This window comes from Cervus elaphus, chromosome 2 (assembly GCF_910594005.1).
Source record: "Cervus elaphus chromosome 2, mCerEla1.1, whole genome shotgun sequence".
Taxonomy (NCBI): Eukaryota; Metazoa; Chordata; class Mammalia; order Artiodactyla; family Cervidae; genus Cervus; species Cervus elaphus.
In genome coordinates, this window is record NC_057816.1 from 29,885,381 (window position 1) to 29,908,793 (window position 23,413).

A 23,413-nucleotide genomic window follows, 5' to 3' on the forward strand; every position below is an offset into this window, starting at 1 on the left:
TAATTACTAGATGAATACATATAAAATGCTAACATTTTTGCAAGAAGAAATGTAATACTTGATTAACTGAATACATTCAAAATTTTATTATGCTGAAAGACCTCCTTTCCCATATATTCCAGGGCCGGAAGATGACTTCTACCAATTTTTAAAGATCAGCTAATTTCAAATATTGACTAACTTGCTTCAGTTGTGTCCAATTCTTTGTGACCCCATGGACTATAGCCCACCAGGCTTCTCTGTTCATGTGATTCTCCAGGCAAGAATACTGGAGTGGCTTGCCATTTCCTACTGCAGGGGGTCTTCTCGACCCAGGGATCGAAGTCAAGTCTCTTATGTCTCCTGCATTGGCAGGCAGGTTATTTACCACCAGCGCCACCTGAGACCCAATTTCAAATATAGGCAAATACTTTCTCAAAAATAGAAAAAGGTTGAAAACTTTCATCTAAGTTTATGAACATCATCACTTATGATTCCAAAATCAACTAATAGCTATATATATAAATTAATAGCTATTTTTCCACTAATGAATGTACATGTAAAATTTCTATAAGAGCAAATTCAAGATTATATTAACAATATATATCATCAAGATCAATGAATGCAAACACTTGTGGAAATAAATAATGCTTGTCTTTTGGAGGGAATGTGTTTGTGCTTTGAGTTGAATGACTAATAAGTCCAAAGTCAAAGTACAAAAATAGATGACAGAAAGCTTAACAAATATGGGAATAAAATATATTTAATTAGTAGAAGTTTTTTTTTTTTTTTTAATGTACATCTGGTAGAATCTAGAAAAAGATTGATTTCATACTATTGGGACTCCTCACTTCCAAATTTTAGTAAAGACTCAAAATGTTTGTGCTTTTTCTCCTTATTGAAGATTAAATAAGTATATATGTTTAATTGTTGCAAATAATTCAGTGAATATTCTTTCTGCTAGAAAGACTCTAGTTGATGTAGTTTAATGTTGGATAATAAGGGGACAGTGAGGAATTTAAACTGTTCATTTCCAACTAGAGGGGAAACATTTGGATTTGATTCTGTAAATATTGTCATGCTATTTTAGACTTAGGACCAAATACTCTTATGTGCTGCCCTTGATTACATATCTAATTACTCTGCCTTTTTTCCGTAAAAGAAGATCGTATATTTTATGCAAAAGATGTTGCAAATACCTATATTAGTAAGTCCGACTCTGTGCAACCCTATTTGTGACCCCATGGACCATAGCCTGCCAGGCTTCTCTGTCCATGGGATTCTCCAGGCAAGAATACTGGAGTGGGTTGCCATACCCTCCTCCAGGGGATTTTCCTGACCCAGCGATCAGAACCCTAGGGATAAAACTCCCATCTTTTGTGTCTCCTGCATTGGCAGGCGGGTTCTTTACCACTAGCACCACCTGAAAATCCTCAGTAAGTCCATAGTAAAACATTATAAAACTTGAAGGTGATAGTACTTTTAAATAAACAAAAATATAAAAGAAGACAAAATTTTGAAAATTCAAATGAAAAAGCATTTTAATGAAAATTAAAAATAAAGCTGTCTTGATCTAATTCCATTTGCAAATACTTTTTATGAACATGTGAGCATCTGTTTTTATCTCTAAGCAGATAATGGAGTAGCAAATCTTACAAACTTGTGTCCTGTATGAAAAACCTAACAAACAGCAAGAAAGAATGATCTATCAGGTGTAGCCGGAGTAATTAAATCCATTAATGCTCTCTGGATGCATTTCACCACTCTTGTTAATTTTTATGGCTTAACTTGCCCTAAGTGAGACATAATTAGTCCAAAGGCAAGAATTAGCTTCAAGCTCTGACTCTCATTAAGAATAAGGAATTATGGCCATCTGTTCTTTACTCAAAGTAAATAAGTGTTATTTTCTGTCTCTCAGAACTATTTCACTTCTGATTTTCCAGGAATCTTAAAACCTGCTGGGATTCTAGACTAGTGGTTTCAAAATGCTATGACTTTTGAATATTCTGAATGTATTGTAGGTCCTGAATAATTGAACATTGCATTCCCAAGTCTCTGTCCTTTTTTTAGTCTTGACATTGCAGTATATCTTCATTACACTGTTAATTAAATTTAAGTGTTAATTATGGAGAACATATAATAAATAGTATCAAAATGTGAGGATTTGGGGAAAATTATGGCATCACTGATAAGATAATATGGGGTCACTGTCCCCATGGTCCCTGATGGCTCAGACTGTAAAGGATCTGCCTGCAATGTGGGAGACCTGGGTTTGATCCGTGGGTTGGGAAGATCCCCTGGAGAAGGAAACGGTAACCCACTCAAATATTCTTGCCTGGAGAATTCCACGGACGGAGGAGCCTGGAGGGCTACAGTACATGAGGTTGCAGACAGTTGGACATGGCTAAGCGACTAACACTTTCACTTTCATGGCATCACTGAAACACCAGGTTATTCAGACAACTAAGATGGCTTTAAATAGTTCATAACCAAAACTAAAGACAAATCTGTACATATCAAAATTTTCTGGTGCCCATTAAGTAGTGAGGTAGAGTATTATAAGTCCTGATGGTTTGCATTTCTTTTTGTAGTTTAAGTGTCTGACTCATACTGCAATAAATTTTTTTTAGTTAAAAAAGATTTGATTGTAGTGGTGGCCACTTCAAAGAGGCAACCACTTCAAAAAGGCCTTTCTCCAATAAACACTTAGCCAACCACTGACTTGAAGAATCAGCTGTACCTCCCACCTCTGCTCCCCAGTGAGCCTTTTTTTTTTTTCCCCCAGAGGTTTTGGTTAATTTAAGTTTGTTAACTGACCTTTGGGGCTTCTTGACTTTTGTTTTGTTTAGTGATTTTCTGTTCTGCACTTTAAATTGCCACTCATATTTTATTTTTTTTAATTTTTAAAATTTTTTTCATGTATTTTTATTAGTTGGAGGCTAATTACTTTACAATATTGTAGTGGTTTTTGCCATACATTGACATGAATCAGTCATGGATTTACATGTGTTCCCCATCCCGGTCCCCGCTCCCGCCTCCCTCTCCATCCCATCCCTCTGGGTCTTCCCAGTGCACCAGCCCTGAGCACTTGTCTCATGCATCCCACCTGGGCTGGTGATCTGTTTCACTATAGATAATATACATGTTTCGATGCTGTTCTCTCAAAACATCCCACCCTCGCCTTCTCCCATAGAGCCCAAAAGTCTGTTCTATACATCTGTGTCTCTTTTTCTGTCTTGCATATAGGGTTATCGTTACCATCTTTTTAAATTCCATGTATATGTGTTAGTATACTGTATTAGTGTTTATCTTTCTGGCTTACTTCACTCTGTATAATGGGCTCCAGTTTCATCCATCTCATTAGAACTGATTCAAATGAATTCTTTTTAATGGCTGAGTAATATTCCATTGTGTATATGTACCATATTTTAAAGTCACCAATAAAGAGTGAACATTCTGAAACCCTAGGCCCCCACCCTCCACCCCAATAAAAACAGAACCCCAGGTCCATGGACTCCTTCTCACTCTCTCTCCTCACAAACGCCTTCCAACTATACCATGTTATTTCTTGGACTCATAAGGCATAAACCCTTATTTTTTTTCAAACTTTCCTGACGGTTATTACTGAAGGCATCTTGCAGTGATAAACAGAACCACAAGAGTTGGTCCAGCCCATAACAGTGGTAACCAGTAAGTTGACACCAGCCCAGAGCAGAAGAAATGGGCATAAAAGCTATTTTGGGGGGGACATACTGCTTTGCACACATATCTAATTTTGATTGTCGTCAAGTCCTTCTAGTGATACCTTTGTTTTAGCCATCAAATTGGTAGTGAGTATAACTAACATTTTCAGGTTTCTGTCAGTATCTTCATGATTCAAACTTAACTTTGAAAATTGTTGTGGCCGAACTGATGGACATAGTGGTTCTCAGGCTTCTGCTTCTATTTTATATGTAGTTTGACCATCAAAAATTGTTTGGTTTAGATTTTGTTACCATTTGGTTACATATTTCAGCAATATTGTATATAGGCAGAAACCTCTTGGTTTCTTTAGCACAGTATTTATAAGGTTCCATGCTTCAGGTGAGGATCATCACTGTGCAATTCCTCTCGTACTTGTCCATATGTCAGAAATACCTGGAGAGTGTTTTAATATAAGAGATTCCTAGGCCCAACCCTAGACTCTAGCTCTGTTTAGGAACCATATTTTTAAAAAATAAGCTTTATACAGGTGAAAGAATCATAGTCATAATGGGCCAGTCAGGATGGCTGCTATCCAAAAGTCTACAAGCAACAAATGCTGGAGAGGCTGTGGAGAAAAGGGAACGCTTTTACACTGTTGGTGGGAATGCAAACTAGTACAGCCGCTATGGAGAACAGTGTGGAGATTCCTTAAAAAACTGGAAATAGAACTGCCATATGACCCAGCAATCCCACTCCTGGGCATACACACCAAGGAAACCAGATCTGAAAGAAACACGTGCACCCCAATGTTCATCGCAGCACTGTTTATAATAGCCAGGACATGGAAGCAACCTAGATGCCCATCAGCAGACGAATGGATAAGGAAGCTATGGTACATATACACCATGGAATATTACTCAGCCATTAAAAAGAATTCATTTGAATCAGTTCTAATGAGATGGATGAAACTGGAGCCCATTATACAGAGTGAAGTAAGCCGGAAAGATAAAGATCAATACAGTATACTAATGCATATATATGGAATTTAGAAAGATGGTAACGATAACCCAATATGCAAAACAGAAAAAGAGACACAGATGTACAGAACAGACTTTGGGACTCTGTGGGAGAAGGCGAGGGTGGGATGTTCTGAGAGAACAGCATTGAAACAAGTATACTATCAAGGGTGAAACAGACCACCAGCCCAGGTTGGATGCATGAGACAAGTGCTCAGGGCTGGTGCACTGGGATGACCCAGAGGGATGGGATGGAGAAGGAGGCGGGAGGGGGGATCGGGATGGGGAACACATGTAAATCCATGTCTGATTCATGTCAATATGGCAAAAACCACTACAATATTGTAAAGTAATTAGCCTCCAACTAATAAAAATAAATGAAAAGAAAAAAAAAAAGCTTTATACAGGTGAAAGAATCATAGCCATAATGTGCATTTCTCAATTAAAATACAATTTCTTATTATATAAGAAAAGAGTATTTTTGTATGATTAGCAGATATATTTATGAATTGGGCAATAAAAGTTTGGTTAATGAAAATTGTAATCCTTTGTTCTTTTTCCATATTTGTTGACAGAGATAATCATTTATTTATACTTCAAAAATTATGAAAATAAACTTATAAAAGCTATTGACATAATGTGAAATGTATCTACATAGTGTCCTCTTTATTTTCAGATTCATTTTCTAAAGACTGAAATGGAAAGAAAGAGCAAAATGATTCGAGATCTCCAGAATGAGGTAAGACTTATATTTCAGGGAGTTTTATGGAAGTCAAAGAATATGCACAAACACAAATATTGATTTGCCATAAACTTTAGAGTATTGATCGCATTAGATTTTGGCCTTTAGCTGTGTACTAATGGAGAGAAACTATAAGGTCAAGAATTTCAGAGAGGGTAATTCCTAATTTAATTGTGATATGTGTGATATGTGATATCACATATGTGATAATGTTATTAGTTCATAATCTCCAATTTATTTATCCTTCTAATAATGTTTTGACAATATTAAAAATTATTTTTATTTCATAAATGTATTTATCTACATAATTCTGTCACAGGAGCTGAAGAAGAAAGTTAATTAGAAATGGACTTCATGTTAGGAAAAGCCAATCTAGAATGAAAAAATTATGTAAGATAATTTTAGACTAAAGAGACTTGAACACAAGCAAATAAGTTGTAACTACTTTCCTTACAGTCTTTAAAATGTAAGGACCCTATAAAATGCAGTATGCATTTTTTTTTCTTTTGAATTTTTTGTCCATTTTGTTATACAACTACTTTATTTTCTAAATTTTTTCACATTTATATTTCACCTCTTTATTTCTTTTTTTCTTGACTGCAATTAGTTATGTAGGACTATTAAACCATTAATTAAACTATTAATTAATCATGCATCTTCTTTGATCAACCCCACTAGGTTGATTTTAAATCTCAATCAATTGCTTTAGTCATTACTATTCTCCTTTACTCTCCTTCCTTCCTACTCCCTTTGTTCCTTTTTTAATTTTTTTGTGACATTTCAGCAATGGATGAGCTACATTATTCCTAAATTGATACTACTTTTATGTCCAGGTTGAAAAATAGTCTTTATAAATGTCTTGGTATCAAGATTTAGCATTTGTTCTCTGATTATTACATTAAAATGATTTATCATGTATGCAAAAAATGTATCATACATGCAAAAACATGAGAAAGGAAAACAAGAAAAGTTTTAAAAGACTTTCTTATGATTCCATTTCTTTCTAATGATTTTTTCCTCTAACTCTTCTGAAGAAAGTCTAATGAGATGAACTTGATAATGATTTTCCTTAGGCCTAAATCTTCCTGGATTTAATGTTTATAGTGGAAAATGTCAGCAAAGTAGAGTTGCTGAAATACTGGGCATACTAGATAATTTCTTGTTCACTGGGGCTCAGAGAGGGCTAGACTACTCTAAAACTTTCCATGGGTCATTTAAAGTAAAAGGAATATTTAAAACAAAATTAAACTGTTATTAAAATAGGAAAGAAAATACATTTGGGTTTGTACACAGACACCCATACACACACACACAACAATATAAACTTGGTTGTATAATAATGAGAGGATTATGGGCTAATTTATATCTCTGTATATGTATTATCAGCTAACTTTTAATCATAGATAATTTTTTTAAATTTAGAATTCAACCAATGAGAAGCTTTTTCATAATCAAACTATAAGTTATTCATAACAGGTACAGATGAGGATTAATAAAATATTTTATTTGCTCCCAGGGGATATATTTTAAGTTTAATATTAATTTTCTAGTGTGTAGATTAGAATAATTCTAAAAGCAGTACAACTCTTCAGAAGTAATGACTGCCAACTGTCTAATAAGTAAATTTGCTGTTTACTTTCATCCTATTGAAAATCTGCAAGATGATAATTTATAACTAGAAAAAGTTTTTGACTTCTCTAACAAAACCTAGTGGTGAACTTATAAACTGAATGCTTTTAGTTTAACCCATTTGTATGAATTCCTTGAAATTTTAGATTTATTGTTTTGACAAATAATCAGTATGTAGAGATTGAACAAAATAATGGATCCATACTCTACACAGTAAAATTATGTGGACGTCCACTGCCCAAGAGATTTTTGTTCAGAAGTAAGAAAATAAAAAGGTAAATTGATTAAACAAAATGTGAAGAGGTGAGGGAGATCATACGCGTATAAAGGGATTTGGGGGAGAAGATGGAAGTGTCGTGAATGATGTCCGGCTCTAGGTGAGTGATCACACCATTGTGATTATATGGGTCATTAAGATCTTTTTTTATAGTTCTTTCATGTATTCTTGCCACTTCTTCTTAACATCTGCTTCTGTCAGGTCCATACCATTTCTGTCTTTTTTTGTTGCCATCTTTGCATGAAATATTCCCTTGGTATCTCTAATTCTCTTGAAGAGATCTGTAGTCTTCCCCATTCGATTGTTTTCCTCTATTTCTTTGCACTGATCACTGAGAAAGGCTTTCTTATTTCTCCTTGCTGTTCTTTGGAACTCTTCATTCAAATGGGTATATCTTTCCTTTTCTCCTTTGCTTTTTGCTTCTCTTCTTTCACAGCTATTTGTAGGCCCCCTCAGACAACCATTTTGCCTTTTTGCATTTCTTTTTCTGGATCTCTACCTCCTGTACAATGTCACGAACCTCCATCCATAGTTCTTCAGGCACTCTGTATATCAGATCTAATCCCTTGAATCTATTTGTCACTTCCACTGTATAATTGTAAGGGATTTGATTTAGGTCATACCTGAATGGACTAGTGGGTTTTTATTTTTCCCTACATTCTTCAATTTCAGTCTGATCTTGCAATAAGAGTTTATGATCTGAGCCAAAGTCATCCATTTTTGCACTTAATTATTTATTTTTCATTTTGTATTTGGGTATTACATAGTTATAACAAATATGAAAAGTTGCACCAAAGCTTAGAATTCCCTTTTATTTGCACATTTAAAACAACTTCTCTCCATTGTCACTTCTAATTTTCTTAATTTTACCTGTTGTTTCTTATAGGATAAAATAAGACTCTCTAGTTAGTGAAGAATCTGCCTGCAATGCAGGAGACCCCAGTTCAATTCCTGGGTCAGAAAGATCTGTTGGAGAAGGGATAGGCCACCCAGTCCAGTTATTTTGGGCTTCCCTTGTGGAACATTCAGAAAACTAAGATCATGGCATTCGGTCCCATCACTTCATGGCAAATAGATGGGAAACAGTGGAAACAGTGTCAGACTTTATTTTTTTTTGCCTCCAAAATCACTGCAGATGGTGACTGCAGCCATGAAATTAAAAGACGCTTACTCCTTGGAAGGAAAGTTATGACCAACCTAGATAGTATATTAAAAAGCACAGACATTGCTTGGCCAACAAAGGTCCATCTAGTCAAGGCCATGGTTTTTCCAGTGGTCATGTATGGATGTGAGAGTTGGACTGTGAAGAAAGCTGAGCACCGCAAGAATTGATGCTTTTGAACTGTGGTATTGGAGAAGACTCTTGAGAGTCCCTTGGACTGCAAGGAGATCCAATCAGTCCATCCTAAAGGAGATCAGTCCTGGGTGTTCATTGGAAGGACTGATGCTAAAGCTGAAACTCCAGTACTTTGGCCACCTCATGGGAAGAGTTGACTCATTGGAAAAGACCGTACTGCTGGGAGGGATTGGGGGCGGGAGGAGAAGGGGACGGCAGAGGATGAGATGGCTGGATGGCATCACCGACTGGATGGACATTAGTTTGAGTAAACTCCAGGAGTTGGTGATGGACAGGGAGGCCTGGCGTGCTGCGATTCATGGGGTCACAGAGTTGGACACGACTGAATGACTAAACTGAACTGAACTGAACTGTGGCTCAGCTGGTAAAGAATCCACCTGTAATGCAAGAGACCTTGGTTTGATCCTGGGATTGGGGAGATCCACTGGAGAAAGGAAAGGCTACCCACTCCAGGATTCTGGTCTGGAGAATTCCATAGACTGTATAGTCCATGGTGTCACAAAGAGTTGGACACGACTGAGCAACTTTCACATAGTGGTCCTAAACATAGGAAAGGCTCAGGATAATACATAGTTATTGAAATATGAGGAAAAATTAAGCATTGGGACAAGCATTTCTGATTTGTTTGAAACTACTTAATGAAATGTGAAAGTTTGATAATATTTAGAATTTTTTAAAGGAACACATAGCTGGAAATATTTGAACTGTGCTCAGTCCTGTTTAACTCTCTGTGGCCCCATGGACTGCAGCCTGCTGGGTTCCTTTCTCCATGGAATTTTCCTGGCAAGAATACTGGAGTAGGTTGCCATTTCCTACTCCAGGGGGTCTTCCCAACCCAAGAACTGAACCTGTGCCTCCTACATCTCTTGCATTTGCAGGTGAATTTTTTTACCACTAGTGCCACCTGGGAAGCCTGGTAATACTAGAATTAGATTAATATTAAAACATATATTAATACTACATTAGATTATATTCTGTATTAAATTGGTGAGTTCAGTTCAGTTCAGGTCAGTCACTCAAGTCATGTCTGACTCTTTGCAACCCCATGAACCTGCAGCACGCCAGGCCCCTGTCCATCACCAACTCCCGGAGTCCACACAAACCCATGTCCATTGACTCGGTGATGCCATCCAACCATCTCATCCTCTGTCATCCCCCTCTCTTCCTGCCCTCAATCTTTCCCAGCATCAGGGTCTTTTCGAATGAGTCAGCTCTTAGCATCAGGTGGCCAAAGTAATGGAGTTTCAGCTTCAATGTCAGTCCTTCCAATGAACACCTAAGACTGATCTCTTTAGGATGGACTGGTTGGATCTCCTTGCAGTCCAAGGAACTCTCAAGAGTCTTCTCCAACACCACAGTTCAAAAGCATCAATTCTTGCGGTGCTCAGCTTTCTTTATAGTCCAACTCTCACATCCATACATGACAACTGGAAAAACCATAGCTTTGACTCGATGGACCTTTGTCGGCAAAGTAATATCTTTGCTTTTTAATATGCTGTCTAGGTTGGTCATAACTTTCCTTCCAAGGAGTAAGCATCTTTTAATTTCATGGCTGCAGTCACCATCTGCAGTGATTTTGGAGCCCAGAAAAGTAAAGTCAACCACTCTTTCCACAGTTTCCCCATCTATTTGCCATGAAGTGATGGGACCAGATGCCATGATGTTAGTTTTCTGAATGCTGAGCTTTAAGCCAACTTTTTCACTCTCCTCTTTTACTTTCATCAAGAGGCTCTTTAGTTCTTCTTCACTTTCTGCCATAAGGGTGGTGTCATCTGCATATTTGAGGCTATTGATATTTCGCTTGCCCCCCCACCGCTGCTCTTTTCTGTGATGGTTACTTTTAGTATAGATTCTTATGATTGATTATTTCCATGAACATTATTCAAGATAGTTCAAGGTAAGAATAAAAATAAGAAATCATGTTTTTTAAAAGTAGTAATAATGAAGTCAGGCACCATGAAACTGAACCTTACTCTGTCCAGTGATAGAAATCAGATGTGTCAAAGCTACTCTCTGTAGCAGGTTTTCCCTCATACTATTTCATGGCTCTGCTTTCCTTTCTTTCTAGTCTTCAGTTATTTTGCTCATTTGTTTTTCACATGACTCATATAGTATAACCCAACTTTGAAATATTAACCTGCCCTCTCTATCTCCTACTAATAACTGATTTAATCTTCTTTAATGTTTTGCTCTATTTCTATTGTTATAAAGCCTGGGGAAAAACTTTGCTAGAGGTCAAGTCACTGGGCCAATCTGTGGATTTCCAAAGAATTCCAAACAACCACTGGCACATATCCAGTTATATGAAAAGTAAAACATGGGATTTTAGGGGCCATGTGTCAATCACTGTTCTCAGATGTGAAAAAAGCAACCTCTGATAAGAAAATGACTTATTAAGCTATTTAGAGACCTCAACAAAATATTAGGAGAGGTGTACATACTGTTTGTAGACTAGCTTTAGGAATAACTCCACAAACAAATCTCAGAGCTGGCTGTCTCAGGGCAGGGCTACCCCTGCCAAGATTAAGAAGCTGCCAGCCAATGTTACCTTTCCATTACAGGGGACTCCAGGATCACATAACCATAACCCTGTGCATCAGACAATGGCTAACCCATGTAGCTAACTGCTGTATCTACGTTTTGCAAGGATCATGTCTGATTAGCAAAACATAACCAATGTTTTGTTTTCCCAAGAGCTGCAATGAACTTTAGAAACAGAGAGGATTTGTTTGTTTTATTTCTAACTTGTTTGCTTTAATTTTTCCTTGGGAAAAAGGGATTAATACTATGAAAAACTGCTCACATTGTGGAAACAATGTTACAAAATGTGGTTGCACACAACCACATGTATTATTAATTATTAATACACACATGTATTAATTTTTCTTAAAGAATTAGAGTCCATGACAACTAACTTGAATATAAGTTAAGCCATCATTGAAGGGTTTTGAGTAGTTGAGAGATATGCTCCAAGTAACATTTATAGAGTATCCATTTGTGTACATGTGTGTTTATTACAATATTTTGTGTGTATATGTGGCCTCTTGCCTATCTTTTAATCTGATTTTAGCTTTGCTTTTGTATGAATTATTTCCTCAACTATATGCTGACTCCTCAAAGTTATAATCCTGTCTTCCCTAAAATATTATAATTCAGATATTTTCACACACACACACACACACACACACACACAACACAGGGCCAGAACTCCATTTACATGAGAGTAAAATAAAACCATACTTAAGCCTGTCCTTAACACCAATGAATTCAATAAACTGACACACACATTGGCCAGTGTGTCCACATTTGGAGAAGGAAGCCGGTTTCCCTAATTTGCTATTCTCTTCAATAAGGATGGTTGGAGACCCTGCAAGGTATCAGGGAGTATCTGACCATCCTGAGGTTATTAGATAACAGAAAAAAACGTGAAGGTACATACTGTATTTTTCTTTTTTTTTTTTGTCTTTAAATTTTTTATTGCGGGATAGATGATGAACAGTGTTGTTTGTGATGGTTTCAGGTAAACAGTGAAGGGACTCAACCATACATATACATGTATCCATTCTCCCCCAAACTCCCCTCCCATCCAGGCTGCCACATAACATTTAGCAGGGTTCCCTGTGCTAAACAGTAAGTCCTTGTTAGTTATCCATTTTAAATACAGTTGTCTACGTGTCCATCTCAAACTCCCTAACTGTCCCTTCCCCCGTCCTTCCCTCCAGCAACCATAAATTCGTTCTCTACATCTGTGAGTCTGTTTCTGTTTTGTAAGTTCATTTGTATCATTTCCTTTTAGATTCCACATATGAGGGATGTCATGGGATATTTCTCCTTCTCTGTGTGACTTACTTCATTCAATATGACAATGTCTAGATGCATCCATGTTGCTGCAAATGGTATTATTTCATTCTTTGTGATGGCTGAGTAATATTTCATTGTATATATGTACCACATCATCTTTATCCATTCCTCTGTCAATGGACATTTAGGCTGCTTCCATGTCTTGGCTATTGTAAACAGTGTTGTGATGAACATTGGGGTGCATGTGTTCTTTGGGATCATGTTTTTCTCCAGATATATGACCAAGAGTGGAATTGAGGGTCATGTGGTAACTCTATTTTTAGTTTTCTTAAAGAAACCTCCATACTGTTCTCCATAGTGGCTATACCAATTTACATTCTTATCAACAGTTTAGGAGGGTTCCCTTCTCTCCACACCCTCTCTAGCATTTATTGTTTGTGGATTTTTTGATGCTAGCTGTTTTGACTGATGTGAGGTGATATCTCATTGTAGTTTTGATTTGCATTTAACAATTAGCGATGTTGGACATCTTTTCATGTGCCTCTTGGCCATCTGTATATCTTCTTTTTTTTTTTTTTTATTAGTCGGGATGGGGAATACGTGTAAATCTATGGCTGATTCTTATCAATGTATGACAAAACCCACTGAAATGTTGTGAAGTAATTAGCCTCCAACCAACCATACTGTATTTTTCAAAGAGAGGATATAGATTCTCAGGGAAAGTCCATGACTGAAACAAAAAATAATAAATTTCAATAACCTCTGATCTAGAGAAAGCTCTAGTAAAGTTTAAGAAGAAAACCCATTTTGGTTCAATTCTTTTGGCTGTAAGTATCTGTAAAATAAATTATTTTGTCTTCTTGCCTCAATAAGCACACTCAAGTGAAACTGATGGGATATTTCATAATGTGATAGAGTGTTCCAGGGTCACCATTCTGAGATGGATTCTCATGCTTGCCTACAGATGAATCATTTTCAGTCAAATATGCACTGAGTCCAGGACATGCCTGAGATGTTTTCAAATAATTTCATCACAACTTTCTCACTTTATTAAAGTGATTATTTCTGAGAAATGTTGGCCAACCTGGTTATCTTGGTTAATTGTGTATCTAGTATCTAAAGTTTATTATAACCCATGTGTACTGAGTCTTAGGGCTACTGAAATAAAGTAGCATAAGCTGGTGGCTTAGGACAATAAGAGTGTACTCTCTCACAATTCAAAGGATAGAAGTCTAACATCAAAAAAGTGCGACAAGGCCATGCGCCCTCTGAAGGTTCTGGAGAGCTGTGCTTCACGGCTTCCTCCTTCCTGGTGCCTCCTGGCAATCCTTGACATTCTTCAGCTTGTCAAGAGTCTCTCCTTCATCTTCCTGTGGCCTTGTCTGTGAATCTCTTTGTTTTCTCCTCTTCTTTATTGACAATGGTTATTGGATTTGGGACCCACCATAATCCAGTATAACCTGATTTTATCTTAATGGCACATACAGAAACATTTTTTATAAATAAGAGCAAAACTTGAGGTTCCAGATAGACATGAATTTTAGGGTGATACAATTCAAACAACTCTACCTACCATCTATGCCATTTTATATATTTCAGGTAAACAGCTTAGACATTTTTTTTTTTTTTGAACAGGAAAGGAGGGGATAGTTTACTAGGTCAATGTTTTAATAGTGAAAGAGAAACAGTTTTATTAGGTGCAAATCTGTCTATGGAAGTACTTTTAATACTGCTTATTTAGATGCATATATAAGGTTTGTTGGGCTTCCCAGGTGGCACTAGAGGTAAAGTACCCACCTGCCAATGCAAGAGACATAAGAGACACCGACTTGATCCCTGGATCAGGAAGATCCCCTGGAGGAGGGCATGGCAACCCACTCTAGTATTCTTGCCTGCGAATCCCAAGGACAGAGGAGCCATAGATTTTATTTATCTACAATAAAAACAGATTGAAATTAGCATTAGCATTTTACAATAAAATATTGTAAAGGGGCGGATGAAGGCAATAACATTCTCAGGTGTGGTGGCCACTGAAAATGTCATTGAAGGGTGAGTTTCAGAAGAAAAGTGATTAGAACTTATGGCTATTTATTCATAGTCAAGAAAGCAACCTTAAAAAAGGTGAATACTTCAGAAGTTTTCTTGTAGATGAAAAGATTTTTATATGTTTGTTGCTGTGAAGGAAGTAGTTAATTTTTATGATTGTAGATGAATCCAATTTCAGGCCAGTTAACTTGCAAAGAATATGTTTGGTTATTTTTTGTCCCCAAATCAGTGCTATTAGTATGTGTTATAAAAAAAATGGTTGGAAGCAGCCAAACTGATTGACACAGCCAAGGGTAAAAAACAGAAAAATAAATCTGAAAAGTTCCACTATCAGATACAATTACAACAAACTTTCTGGTTTACAAGGACATGAATTTTTACTCAGCATTTCTGAAATAAACCAGGACTGCTGTCTTATGAGAGATTACAGTCTACCTGAAATCTCATTTTATTTACTGTTGCAATCAGTTAATTCCACCAAGTTCTAACTTCCTCCTTGAGAATGTTGCCTAGATGCTGACATTGTCCCCAGTTTTAGGAATAATTTTCCTTTGAAATTGTGTCTTGTGCCCCTGGCTGCATCTGGGTCACTGTCTCTGTTCTGTGATAAAGAATATCTACTGTTCTCTCATGCTTCAGGTAAGGGGAATGTTTTGTTTATTAATTTTGCATCTTCTGTAAAACATTATTTTATAAGTTTTAAATACCATAGAATATTTTTTATTTAGTAAATGAAAAAACAGTGTATGAAAGACATTTAGCATATGCTGAGCCATTTAGCTTGTAACAAAAGGGAATTATTATCATCATCATAGTTATTATTCTCATTGGGTTCTGAGGTAAAATTTTTCATCAGTAAGCAATACTATGGACAAATATTTGCTTAGGAAATGGTCTTAAACACACAAATACGCTAAAATTCCATTCCTCATTTAAATAAAAATACCAAGGTAAGACAGGACTCTGTCTGTCTAACTTATAGACAGTCTCATTCCATCTCTCATTGCATCTCTCTCCTGGCAAACAAGAAGTCCAAGAACTGTTTGACTAATATTCTACCAGCTTAGCAAAAATAGCCAAGCGAGAGTGCCTTTTCAGATTGCATGAGCAGAAAAATCCCAGGAAAGAGCCTAAATTGTTTCTATGCCTAAATCAGTCACCATGGCCAGGGGAATGAGCAGTTTGGCCAAGTCTGAGTCGCATTTCTATCCTTTCTTGATGGGATCAACTTGACTCAAAATTTAGATGAATTTCCCACAGGAAAGAAAGATTCATTGCAAAAGAGTAACGAGCTGTTGGACTGATAGAGTAAAATGTATAAAGAAAACCATCAAACACTTCTATTAGTCCCTGTTAGCCTCACTCATTTTCTAACTAACCCTCAGATCAGAGCATGTAAGTAACACTTTAATCATTTCAAGTCCCAAGTCGTGAATGATGTATTTGCATCACCATATCTTTGTTAAGAATGTTCCCTTGTATATAATTATACCTCCATAACAAACATATTAAGGGTCTTTGCTTCTCTCATTTTATGTTTACTTGCCACATTCAAATTCCCAATAAAAATGGCACTAGGGAAACTTTAGTCACATGATATTAAGTAAATGATCTTCTTCTCTGTATCTGCAAGAAAATGGAAGAACTGCTTTGTTTTCAGTCTTCGGAGGTTCATCATTCTTTTGTATTTGCTTCTCAGTCCCTCCTTTTACTCCACTGGGCTTCCCTGGTAGCTCAGCTGGCAAAGAATCTGCCTGCAATGCAGAAGACCTGGGTTCTATCCCTGGGTTGGGAAGATCCCTTGGAGAAGGAAATGGCTACCCACTTCAGTATTCTTCTCTGGAGAATTCTATGGAGAGAGGAGCCTGACAGGCTACAGTCCATGGTGTTGCAGAGTCAGACATGACTGAGCAACTTTTTTTTTCACCCCATTATTCCTCCTTTTTGCATCAAGGGTCCAAACCAACGTCAGCACTACTGCCTAGCCATCATAATGTCCTATCTTGCAAAGGGTCCCGTCCCCTCAAGGACACCTTTACCTTAAGTAGTCTTTACTCAAGGACACAGACTGCGTATGGATGGGGAGAGTGTTGTAAAGATGCTACAACTAGTTGTCCTTCACTCTCTCAGTCATGCCCAACTCCTTGTGACCTCATGTACTCTAGCACTCCAGGCTTCTCTGTCCTGCACCATCTCCCGGAGTTTGCTGAAACTCATGTCCATTTGAGTCAGTGATACCATCCAACCATCTCATCCTCTGTTGCCTCCTTCTCCTCCTGCCCTCTGTCTTTCCTAGCATCAGGATCTTTTCCAGTGAGTCAGCTCTTCACTGGTGGCCAAAGGATTGAAGCCTCAGCTTCAGCATCAGTCCTTCCAATGAATATTCAGGACTGATCTCCTTTAGGATTGACTGGTTGTATCTCCTTGCAGTCCAATGGACTCTCAAGAGTCTTCTCCAAAAACATAGTTCAAAAGCATTAATTCTTCAGCACTCAGCCTTCTTTATGGTCCAACTCTCACATCCATATATGACTACTGGAAAAACCATAGCTTTGACTAGATGGACCTTTTTCAGCAAAATGATGTCTCTGCTTTTTAATATGCTATCTAGATTGGTCATAGCTTTTCTTCCAAGGAGCAAGCGTCTTTTGTTTCATGGCTACAATCACCATCTGCAGTGATTTTGGAGCCCAAGAACATAAAGTCTGTCACTGTTTCTATTTTTTTCCCCATTTATTTGCCATGAAGTGATGGGACTGGATGCCATGATCTTAGATTTTTTGAATGTTGAATTTTAAGCCAGCTTTTTCACTCTCCTCTTTCACTCTCATCAAGAGGCTCTTTAGTTCTTCTTCACTTTCTGCCTTTAGAGTGGTATCATCTGCATATCAGAGGTTGTTGATATTTCTCCTGGCAATCTGGATCCTGTATGAGAAAAAGAAATTTATGGAGAGAATCCATTTAAGCATGTATAAGAGGATGGAGTAGGTACTGCTTTCATGATAGGTCAGGAGAAGAAACAAGTCCAAACAAGTACTTGTTGACTGTTTGATTGCTAGATTTACGTATTTTAACAGTAAAGAGTTTCTCACCAAAGGAGGAATAAATGCTGCCGCTGTCATTGTCACTGCTGTGGCTAACATGTTACACTTGTGTTTGCACTTCTCGGTGGCAAGTTCTTTTGCCCAATCCAGCCATGAAGCAGAACACATTCTGAAATGGAAGAAAGAGAAAAGGAAAATGAAATCTTAGAGACTTTTCAAGCTGCTTAGTTTCACAGAGCTAGAAAAGTGGGGAAGGAACGAAGCACTCAATTTTTCTTCTCCATTTAAGGTGCTTTTCTCACTCTCCTTGGAGTTCTCCCAGTCCCGTGACTATTGACTTTGAAATAAATGTGAAAATAACCACCTAAGTAACTGTCTCTTTTCATCTTTCTAAATATCACATGCAGGTAAGCTCCCTAGTCTTGCTACAGCTGTGAGAAGATAAATCTCTTTTTGTATTCTTCATAGAGCTGTTTCTGTTACATTGAATGTTACACCTCTTTAGTTTTCATGGATTTTTTTTCTTTCTAGATAAAATCATACCTCTGTTGACATGATGGAAAACTATTCCTCTGGGCTTTAAATAAAATTATACTTACCCTTTTTTTTCTAAATGAGCTGAACAGAATTATAACTCACAATTCAAAGTTATCTGATGTTAGTAGATCTAATTTTTAAATTAATTTAAAGATAAAACCATCAAAAATCTCAAGTATCAATTGATATCATCATAATATAATCATATTTATATTATTATAAATATCATATATGTTATTAATATATATGATGATTATATATAATCATCATAATATAATCATATTTCCAAATAAGATTATAATATTTTCCAAGTTTGAGAAATAAGTTTTCATATCAAAATGACTGCGTGCTGGTAAGCATTTTGAATTATTTGGACATTAAAATACAGCCTTCTCCTGTGCTGCAATTTGGCTACTAAATGATAGTTTGCTTAGGATAAATTTTAGTTTTTTAACCTGTATATCTCAAACTACTTTTTATAGACAATTTCAAATTCATGTATTTCATACTTTTCTAGATTTAAGGAGAAAAATTGTATTTTATTCTTTATGTATATATCCTACTGACATACTGTCTTCCACTCACTACCTCTCCTGGTCACCAGCAGAATGTAAAAGAAGGCAAGTGTGGTAGAAGCAACCGTATGTCCACCAATGTCCATTCTCCCAGTCTTTTATTTGGTAATAGAACAAATGGTTTTTAGCTAGAAACATACCCACTTTTCAAGGTGTCACATTTTCTAGCCCCTAGCATTATTTGCAGTTAGTCAGGGCTACATGACTATATTCTAGGCGATGGATATGATCAAAACTCTTGAGTCCATGGCTGTATAAAAACCAGAAAACTGTAGTTCTTTTAAATAGTTAATTCTTTCTCACCAAGTAACTGGAGTTGTCTTTATTCATTCAACTAAGTGATGAGTTCTTGATCAGTCCAGAAACTCTTTTCAGGTCAAACAGTCTTTACTTTTAGGATCTGTTCTATATCTTATTCGAGAGACCTTGCCATCTTGTCTCTGTCTTGTCTTCTGCTGGTGCTCAGATAAGGCACAGCCTTGTCTGCATACCTGGATCTTACCCGGCCACATCTGTGGACCTCTCTGCTTCATCCCCAAACTCCTCGTCCGAGCTGGGTCAGCGCCTGCCCTGTGTGCTCTGGTCCTGCTCTGCACTCTCATGTCTTAAGAGTTACCACACTGCATCGAACTTGGCTGTGGTGGAGAGGGGCAAGTTTCTGTTTGTTCTCTGTGTATCCCCAGTTTCTGATTTAGTTCATGATACATGGCAAGTTTTTTAAAAAGTAACTAAAAAATGCCTTGCCTGTGTCCTCTAGGTATTCCTCTTTTCTAGGGGAATTTATTTTTTTCTTTTCAGGATCAACATTCTGTAAGGTGGAGAGTGAAACCTAATTTGGTAGGAAGGAGGCTTCCTAAATTACTTATGATCTTTAGAAATCTAAATGTATAAGGATAAATATATAAAATATAAATTTTACAAGTGGCATCATTTTTTGCAGTTCCTAGCCCTGTCTGGTATTGTAACATTAAAAACATCCCTAGACATGGAGCTTGAGACTAAAGGTGAATCACTTCACACTTAGTATCTTAAGAATCAGTAGAACAGAACATAACACATCCTTTGTGTTAGCTGATGCAGAACTTTTGTTTTCCAGTAATGTCAGAGGCAGGCTTTCCTGGTGGGTTTCCTTAACTGGGTATTCATCTATCTTGTGTTAATTCCACTTCTTTTCTATTTCACTCATAAGTTTAAAATATTTATCATTTTGCATCATTAAAATTAAAATTATCTACCAAACCTTCTTAATTTTTAATTAAGAATCTCTGAAGATTCCTTTGAAAAAATGGTGACAATAACAAATTCTAAGGGTACACTGTTATCAGTGCATTTACTTAGTAGTGTTGGCTCAGTTAGATTTTTTGTAAACATCTTCTTCTTCCAGCCTTTGGAAGTTGCTCATTGATTATGTCACAGAAAAGTAAACATATCATCCGTTTCCTTTCAAAAGCAAGCTGAATTCATTGTCGAGCAATAATGAATCAGGATCTCTAATTTGTTTTTATCACAAATTGCAGTCCCTTTCTGTAAAGCCATGCAAACACTGTGGCTTAACGGAATTCATATTCCTTTCAAGAGTGTCTGAGTCCTCCATCTAAACAGGACAGTAGTGATTTGATAACTAAGTGAAGTAGTTCTTTTTTGCACTGTTTGCTCCTGACCATGGAAAGGTAGAATCTTCACAAAAATTCACTTTTGTGTCACATTTATTTTTTAACATAAGTTTGATTCATAAAACTGTGTGTCCAGATATTAGGTAGAGCTCATTTGGGATCAGCTTTTTATGAAACAGCAAACTTGATCCTAATAGGAATTCCATAGCTTTGCTGAAGTGTAGTGAAAGTCAAAGAGTAGGGCCTTTTCCAAATGTCTATAGGTTTCATGCCTCAAACCCATGTCTTTCCGGCAGTCAGACACAATTCAGGTAAATAGAATTCCTTTTTGAATGACACCTCTGTGAAGTCTTTGCAGACACTTCCGATGTAAATTGATTGACTTACTTATCTGTGCCATCACAGGCTGTAACTACCTCTCTGAATTCTGTCACATTGCTGGTTAGTTTCTGTTAAGCTGACTGTCTTTAACAATCTTTAACTGTCTTTAACCTGACTGTTAACCCATCTGCTGCATTCTGAGGAACTGCTACACTCTAAATTCTTCAGGGCAGAAAAGAAGGGACTAGGGTGCAAAGAAGGAGTTAGCAATCTGAGGCTTGAATAAATGAATGGGTAGGTGGATTTATGATTAATGATGTTTTTAAAAGGTGCATCCGTTTTGACTGTAAGTGTAAATACGTAAATTGCTAAAATGTGGACCTTGTTTGGAAATGTTGAAATGAGAAATTTAAAGTAGCTTGTGACCTGTGAAGACATCCTTGTTTACTTGGGAGTATTAATGATGTATCGGCAGAAGTCTGACATTTTTTTTCATTTATTTTTATTAGTTGGAGGCTAATTACTTGATTAGGATGTTTAATGAACCTGACTAGATGATCCTTGTGGTCAATTCAATCCTAACATGTTACTATAATATGATCAGGATGAAGATGAAAAATTATATAAGATAAACAAATCCTTATATCTAATAAAAGTATGGCTAGGATTCTACCTGAGTAATATTATATGTACAAAAATTGAGGATTCAGACAGCATCTAGCCTGCCCTTCTCCTTCCTTTTTTTTTTTTCAATTTTATTTTATTTTATTTATTTATTTTTATTGTGCTGGGTCTTTGTTGCTACGCAGCCTTTCTCTCTAGTTGAGGCAAGTTCTTGCCTGGAGAATTCCGTGGACAGAGGAGCCTAGCAGGCTATAGTCTTTGGGGTCGCAGGAGTCGGACACAACTGAGCGATTAAGCACACACACACACACACACACACACACATGCACACACGCACACACATGCACACACACACGCGCGTGCGCACACACACACACACACACGGGGGCTACTCTCTAGCTGCCTCGTGTGGGTTTCTCGTTGTGCCCTGTCCTCGTGCCCGTCTCATCTCTTGTGGCAGAGCACAGGCTCTGGGCAAGCAGTCTTCAGTAGCTGCAGCCCACAGCCTCAGTAGTTGGGGCAAGGACTTCGTTACTCCAGGGCATGCGGGATCTTCCCAGATCAGGGATCGAACCCAGGTGTCCTACATTGACAGGGAGACTCTTCACCACTGAGCCGCCAGGGAAGCCGGCATTCTCCTTTCACGGATGAAAAGTTGGAGTCTTAAAAATCCACGCTGATGCTTTGTGTGGTTGCATTGTTTCAAGTCGACAGTAGTTATGTATAACTCACAGAAACCATAGCTCTACCATCCTGTTACCATTCTCCAAGTGCAGTTATTTGAGTTTGTGTTTATAAGTTTTAAGTTTTAGCTCTTCAGGTGGATTCAAGGGCCACGCCACAGAGCACAACATTGTATTAACTTATGTTTGCTGGTGGGAACATTTGTCCCCCACTGTGTACTGATTCATGATGGGGGGACATTAGTATATAATGTCCTCCATTATGTACTAACTCACTTAGTACATAATTACATTTTTATGTAAGCTCTCAAAAATCCCTCAGAGTTGTGAAGATATTATAATGTGTGTCTCAGAGAAACCTAAAAATGAGAAGCATATTTTTCATGATTTATATTTTATGATTTCATGAATAAATACATATATTTAACATATTTACATATATGTAATAAGACCTTTTAAAGGGTAAATGTTATTTCCCAATTACAATAGTATGTATGTATGTATGTATGTTCAATATAGGAACAGAAAATGGAGAAGAAAATAATAGAAATGTGTTCTATTATCTTACCATGGGAAAAACTAGAATATATGACCATATCTAACAAATACAGTCCCAACCTCTCTGTAGATGGACTGTATTATGTTTTACTTGCTAATTAGTATAGACGCAAAGTTTCTCATGATACCAAAATGTTTTGGTGAATGTTATAATGGTCTCTTATTTATAACACCTACCTCTTGCCTAAAGAAATGTATCTATCAATCAGCTAGCTAGCTAGCTATTACCTATGTAACTATCGATTTAATAGTTAGAAAGACCATCTCTTTTCTGGAATGAGTTTAATATTCACCTACATTTTCTTTTAGATATTTTTGTGATAAGTCAAATAGCAAAAAACTGCTGTATGAACAAATATAATGATGCTACTTGTACATTTTTTAGTAGGATTTGTACACTTGGGAAATAATGACTGCCACTAAAACACAAAAGGATTGACAGTTTTTCTTCCCTAATTTGGGTCTAGTCAATCAACACAATTGAGGAATAAGTGGGTTAACTGGGTATTCCTGTTAAGTTATACAAGCTCTGACCTGTGCTCCTTGATCCCCTAAATGATTAACAAAAGAACTTATTATTTCAACAGCTGTAATTGGACATCCTTCTGAAACTCTGGCCAATTAAGTTCCTATAAAATTATTTTTTTTACTATTTCATATCTCCCAAAAGCTCAGGCTCAATATTTAAGAAGTGGTTGCCTTTTTTTTCCATGACTTAAGATTTGAAGCTAAAAGAAATTGAGTCAAATGTGTGTTGGTTGCAAATTCAGCAGTTTGGGGAGGCTCATTCTTATTTCCTCCAACTGTAAAATAGAAACAGTTATTATACCTACCTCACAGATACAGAGTGAAAACTTAAATGTATGAAAAGTGCTGAGAACCATCACTGTCTCGTAGTCAGCATCTCATTAATGTTTTCTCTAATCA

The 23,413-nt window shown here is 36.9% G+C and overlaps 1 protein-coding gene across 3 annotated transcripts in view; it reads left to right on the forward strand.

The window, feature by feature from the left end:
- The window catches only part of LUZP2 (leucine zipper protein 2), a 476,756-nt gene that overhangs the window by 229,918 nt on the left and 223,425 nt on the right, over window positions 1-23,413 (forward strand). For all 3 annotated transcript variants that reach the window (XM_043875294.1, XM_043875276.1, XM_043875284.1), the window contains exon 5: window positions 5,356-5,418. In XM_043875294.1, coding sequence (XP_043731229.1) covers window positions 5,356-5,418 — 63 coding nt within the window. The remainder of the gene's footprint in view (window positions 1-5,355; window positions 5,419-23,413) is intronic.